General features: G+C 45.7%; 1 protein-coding gene across 1 annotated transcript; it reads right to left on the reverse strand.

Moving 5' to 3' along the window:
* Window positions 1–311: 311 nt before the first annotated feature.
* On the reverse strand, window positions 312–1,265 carry LOC122486574 (olfactory receptor 7A17-like). Its single transcript, XM_043585920.1, has one exon. It carries the CDS (start codon window positions 1,263–1,265, stop codon window positions 312–314), a length of 954 nt encoding a protein of 317 aa, XP_043441855.1.
* Between the last annotated feature and the right edge of the window lie 5,487 nt (window positions 1,266–6,752).

Here is a 6,752-nt window from a genome sequence, read left to right on the forward strand (position 1 = left end):
ATGGTATAAGTGATTTGAGATGAAATTAAACTTAAGAAATACAACTAGTCCCATGTGAGATACAGAAATTTTGGCATTTGTGACCCAAGGTTGGGGTAAACTTTGGGAACATCTGAAAATAGACAAAGGAGAAACCATCTGTATTTCAGTCACAGCAGAAGCTTAATGAAGTGAGTTCCTTAAATGTAGAGAAAAGTTGATCAAAAATGCCAAGAAAGAAATAGAAGGAGTAGATTCTACTTCCATAGTCGGATCAAAGATTGGCAGTTCCTGGCTCTGAGGATTTGAGTCCTTCAGTCATGGTCATGTCTTTAGCCTTTGGATGATTGGTTCTTATAACACTGGATCCCAAGTATTCTTTTCAGAACACTCTTTATGTCTCTGTTCCTCAGGCTGTAGATGAAGGGGTTCAGCATGGGCGTGACCACCGTGTATATCACCGAGGCTGTGGCACTTGACCGTGAGCTCTGGGTAGCAGCAGAGCTAAGGTACACACCTAGGCTTGCACAATAAAATAAGGAGACAACCGAGAGGTGAGATGCACAGGTGGAAAACGCTTTATATTTGCCCTGAGCTGATGAGATCCCACGTATGGAGGAAACTATCTTAGAATAAGAGTAAAGGATCCAGACAAGCAGACCACCACCCAGCAGCATAGCTGCAAGGTACATCACCACGTTATTAAGAAAGGTGTCAGAAGAGGCAAGTTGGATCATCTGATTGAGTTCACAGAAAAAGTGGGGGATCTCTACCTCTGTAGAGAAGGACAGCCCCAACACCATTAAGGTGTGTACCAAGGAATACAGGACACTCGTGATCCAGGACACCAGAACCAAGAGTCCACAGAGCCGGGGGTTCATGATGACCGTGTAGTGCAGGGGGTGACAGATGGCCACAAACCTGTCATAGGCCATCACACTCAGGAGAAAGTCGTCCATCCCTGCAAAGGCTATGAAAAAGTTCATTTGTGTGATGCAGCCTGCATAGGTTATGACTTTGCTCTGAGTCTGGATGTTCCAGAGCATCTTCGGGACAGTGGTGGAGGTGAAGCAGATGTCTACAAAGGACAGGTTGGCCAGGAAGAAGTACATGGGGGTGTCGAGGTGAGAGTCAGAGCTGACGGCCAGGATGATGAGCAGGTTGCCAAACACAGTGATCAGGTACATGGAGAGGAAAAGTCCAAATATGAGGGGCTGCAGTTCTGGTTTCTCTGAAAATCCCAGGAGAAGAAATTTTGATATCCGTGTAATATTTCCTGGTTCCATGAGGTTGCACTGACTGCCAGAAAGAGGCAAAGGACATCATTAATTTTCACATGAACAGTTTACTCACATAGTTGAAATGCTACCATTTATATTGTGCAGTCAAGAAGTTCATTTCCGTATCTTGTCCCTTTTGTCCCCAAAGGATCGTCGTTTTGAAGAGATTCCCTCCTGTTTCACCTCAGATTAGGTGTTTTTGTCTCATTCTACACACTCCCCAGCAGAGGTCATGCATTTTACTGTTTTACTAAGAATATCTTTCCTGCATTGGAGGAATATGTGCTGATTGTCAAACATATTCCAGGCATTGTGTAGGCAATGAGCATGGGATACTGAAAAACCAAACGCAAGTATCATCCAATGATGGAGAATGACTAGAAAGAAATAAAAATACCAATAAGACATTAGAGGGTGTCAAAGTGCTATGAAGAGAACAAAAGTAGATATAAAGGAGAGCGTGGATATGAGTGTCGTTGTGTAATTGGTATTTGGTCAAGACCCATGACAGGTGACATTTGAACAGAGACTTCAGGGAAAGGAGGGCAAGATCTGTAAGCATTTCTGGGGAAGTGTGTGCTGGCTGAGGGAATGGCCTCTGCTAAGACCCTGAGGATCATACTACTTGGAGCTATTGGGGTCCAAAATAGGAAGCGCTGTGTGAAAAGGAGTAAACAGGAGAGAAATCAGAGATGGTGTCAGGCAATTTCAAAGAAATGGGTGGCCTCATTGCTGATTCCCCTTAGAGGGAAAGGAGTCACTCACCCACACTATGTACTGCTTATATTTTAGACTCTACCTGCAAAGCCTCCTATAAATTGACAAGGAGCCCTCCTGAATACCCTGTGCTGCTTGAGTGCTGGCTTCTGTGTTATAATAGTCAACTTAGAATATATTAGTTAAGGCACCCCTGCTCTGAAAACAGCTCCCCCTCCACAAGACAAGACACACACACACACACACACACACACACACACCAAATCATCACTCCTTGAGCTGTGTTCTTCCATGAGTTCTCACTCACCTCCAGCCCCAATAATTAAGCTCAGAGTGGCTATAAACCAATGTGGCCAGTTCGATTATCATTCCCCCCAAATGATGTAAAAATGGTACCTGAATTCCAATGATTGAGCTTCTTATGGACAAATACAATTGACAGGTCAGATTGGCATGCTTATTTTCTGTCCTGCATTTAAAGAAAAACAAACTGTCTGCTCAAAATCAGAGAAACACACGCACACACACACACACACACACACACAGAGTGAAATGAAATTGAAGTGGCACGAAGAGATTTCATGGTTCATATGGTCACTGAAACCTGAGGGGCCGTGAAGAAGAAAGAGCATCCCTAGGTCTGACAACATTCCAAGTCTTGTTACCTCCTTGATGCCCAGCAAAAATAATAAGGAGCAAAAGTAAATGTGGTCAGAAGACAAAATTAGTGGGTTGTTCAGCATGTGGATCACCTTACAGACTGAATGCTCCAAGACAAAAGTGTGCTAAGGGAATAAATCAACCCTTCGGCACGGGAAATATGCAAAGCACAGCAAAAGTTGGGCAGGTTATAATGAAGCAGTAGGAGATGGGGTCTTTTTCTGTGCCTGGTTCATATTTCTTTGACCCGTTGGATGTCCTGTGATCTTAGAGAAGGTGGACAAGTCCCTTTCACTTTTCAGATGTGGCATCTTTTGTTTTTCCTGGCCTTTGCATTGTGACCTCTTTCTTGACAAGGGTAGTGGGCACACTCTGGTCCTGTTTCCGGTTTGCACAACACCCAAAGGTTTGTTGAGACCTTGCTCTACAGAATTCTGCACACACCGTGACAGTCAGTCTAGGCTCTGAATCACCGTCTTCATAGCATTTCTGCCTGAGGCTCTTACACCACACACTTATTTCATTCTACTATGACTCTGCCATATAAGGCAAGTACCAAAGGAACGGGGCCTTCTCTGACCTTGTCCACTGTGGTTTTTCAGGAAGGCATGGTCAGCCAAGCACATGACCATAGAGATCTCCAGGTTCTGGGCTAGGCTGGTGGCTGTGTGGTGACCTCAAGTGAATGCACCTGGCATCGATTCTCTCTGACCCTTTCCTGCTGGACCTCCTGGGCACCCAGAATCACGTGGCTGGGAGCTCTGAGGGAGAGGTGTCCATGTGGCTGTCTGAATTCCTCCTGGATGGTTATCGGTGGCAACTAAACCCTCTCCCTGCAGAAGATGGTGGGAAGGAGGCTAGCATGAGTCATCCAGCCAAGCTTCGGACTCTAGAAGCAACAATCAGGTCCCATCACCCCGGTGGCACAGGGAGAGGGACTGCACAGAGGAGACATTTATAGTTTCCTTTGTCTGTTCATGAGACATGTTTCCCTCCTGCTTGTCCAACCTGCAGCACATGATTTCCCTGGGGGACACTGGTCTGGACACAAAGAAAGATTTCCTGGAGATTCTGTGTTCCCAATAGACCAGGTTATAACTGTGTGACCCCAGTGTTGATTACTCCTACCTTGTGAGTTCTGTCGCTCCCAGAGTTCAAATATCCCAGCACCTAATCCCAACGCTGATTTTAACATTTCCCCAAATCTAGGACTAACCAATCAGTCTGGATTAGATCCCTTGGATCTCCAAAATGTTAGCTTACGGTGGAGACCTGAGCCAAAATCAAGAGTTGGACGCTTCTAAGCCTGAACCACCCAGGCGCCCCCAGATACTCATTTAAATATGTTGTGCATAGATATGGCCCCCATTAAGGGATTCCTTCTGCCACATTGATGTAGGGTTTTTTTGTTAAAAAGTTTCTTCTGTAAGAAATGATACATTTTATAATTTCCTTGAGAAATTCTTCAAGTATTCAGGAATATAAATTGAGTGCTGACCACGTTTCAGGCAATGAGAATAGGGTGTGGTGAAGAACGAAAATCCCTAGAATCATGGAGGAAAAGTATATAAGCAAACAAGAGAATTCTATAATATTTCAGATGGTGAGGGCTGCTGTGAAGAAAAGAAAAGCAGGAAGAAAGGAGGGAGCCAATAGGGCATTCTATTTTAGTGGGTATTTAGGCAAATTCTGCAAACGAGGTGACATTGGAAAACAGAACTCATACCAGACAGAAAGGATTATGTCGGGAGCCTTTACCTGGCAGAGGGAAGGGCCAGTACAAAGGCCCCAAGGAAAGTATTGTTTCAGAAGTTCAAGGCAAAAAGCAAAGCCAGTGCTACAAGGGCAATGAGCCTGATGGAGACTGATGACAGACGCTGTCACACATGTGAGGAGTGAAGTGGCATCTCTGCTACAACTGTGACCTCAAGGCACAGGGCCTTCCTTGCTCATGCTACGTCTCCCTCTGTATACATCATGGTCTCAAGGCATCCCATGAGTTGCCACAGATCCCCTTCTTGGTGCCTTCTCTTGACTGAGTTCTGGCCCCTGTATTGCATCATCTTGGGATTTCAGAGTCCTGACCCCCCTTTTTTTGAAATATGAAATTCATTGTCAAGTTGGTTTCCATACAACACCCAGTGCTCATCCCCACAGGTGTTCTCCTCAATACCCATCACCCAGCCTCCCCCTCCTCCCAACCCCATCAACCCTCAGATTGTTCTCAGTTTTTAAGAGTCTCTTCTGGTTTGGCTCCCTCTCTCTCTAACTTTTTTGAGGACTGCTCACCCTTCACCAGTCACAAGACACCATGGCCTCCTGGGTTGTGTATTTCCCTGTCTTCACAGACCTCACCATCCCGGTTATGCTGGGAATGGACACAACCCAAGGAGGCCAGATCAGTCATCTTTTCCCTGCAAAGTATAGAAATGGTTCCCAGAAATGCCAGTACTTAAGCCTCCCATGGACAAATGAATTTGAGGCTCCACATTGGAATGGCAAGTTTCTGCTGTGATTCAAACAAACTTAAAAATGTCTGTTCAACAGACAGCGAGACAGAGAGTCGCGTGGGGCAGTGAATATAATGGATGAGGCAGAGCAATTATCTAAAAAACTTGTGTGGTTCCTGAGACACTGGGAGGTAAAATAAACTGCCATTGCCTTAATAGTAAGTTAAAGGAATAGAATATGGAAGATCAACAAAAGTGGGAGCATCCACTCTGTGAAACTGACACAGCCACTGAATAAATACATCACTTAATCAAACAAACAAATGAACACAGCATCACCCCTCTTGCACTAAGTTGAATTGGCTCTCAGGTGAAGACAGGTTAATGAACTTGGTTTCCATTCCTCTGACCCTCTCATCCATGGCACACCGGGCCGTTGGGCTCACCTGGCTGGGGTGTCTGACAAGGTCTCCTTGTGACAAGTCTGAATGCCTCCCTGGACTGCAGATGGTAGGGACTAAAGCTCTGGTCTCAGCTGAGACAGCAGGAAGGAGTAAAACATGGGCCCCAGCCGTAATTAGGGCCTGGAAGAACAGAGGGAGACCTTGTCCCTTCCCATCCAAGTTCGCACAGGCTGACAGGAGACCAGAGAGTATTTACAGCTCCCCGTATCTGCTCATTAGGCTCATTTCCCTCTTGGTACCCCAGCCTCTGATCTCATATTCCCAAGTGGAAAACTGCTCTGGACACAAGTATTTTTTCCTAATAACTCTCGGTTCCCAAAAGACTAGGTCAGAGACCAAGTGAAAGCAGTTCTTTTTTGCCTCCCCTTTTCCCTGAACTTGTCCCCTTCCTGATGTGTAAATTGTCTGGAACCTTATCTCGGCCGAGACACACTTTCCTCCAAGTCTAAGACCAAGGAACCCTCCGGGATTAGTCCTCTTTGTCTTGCAAGCATTGCCTACCCTAGGGACCCAGATGTAGCATTTCCAGTGCTGTCTGTCTGTCTCTTTGTTTGTTTTTGAGAGAGATGGAGAGAGAGAGCATGAGTGGGGGAGAGGAAGGGAGGGAGAGAGGGACAGAGAGAAGCTTTTTTAAATGTTTATTTATTTATATTAAGAGAGAGAGAGAGTCAGAGAAAGAGGGAGAGAGAGAATCCCAAGCAGTCTCCATGCTCAGTGCAGAAGTAATCTGGGGGCCCAGTTCCATGACCAGGGGGTCGTGTCCTATGCCGGAATCAAGACACAGAAGATGAACCCACTGAGCCAACGAGGCGCCCCAGTGTCTACTGTTGTTCTCAACAGTGCCGCTAGGAACCTACCCAAGGACACAGGAGTACTGATGCACAGGGGCACGTGCACCCCAATGTTTAGAGCAGCGCTTTCAGCAACAGCCAAATTATGTAAAGAGCCCAAATGTCTATCAACTGATGAAAGGATCAAGAAGTTGTGGTTTATATATACGATGGAATACTACATGGCAATGAGTAAGAATGAAATGCTGCCATTTGCAGCAACATGGATAGAACTAGAGAGTGTTAGGCTAAGTGAAAGAAGAGAGGCAGAGAAATACACATACCGTATGTTTCACTCATAGGTGGATCTTGAGAAACTTAAGAGAAGAGCATGGGGGAGGGGAAGGGGAAAAGAAAGTTAGAGGGAGGGAG

Source organism: Prionailurus bengalensis, chromosome A2 (genome assembly GCF_016509475.1).
Source record: "Prionailurus bengalensis isolate Pbe53 chromosome A2, Fcat_Pben_1.1_paternal_pri, whole genome shotgun sequence".
Taxonomy (NCBI): domain Eukaryota; kingdom Metazoa; phylum Chordata; class Mammalia; order Carnivora; family Felidae; genus Prionailurus; species Prionailurus bengalensis.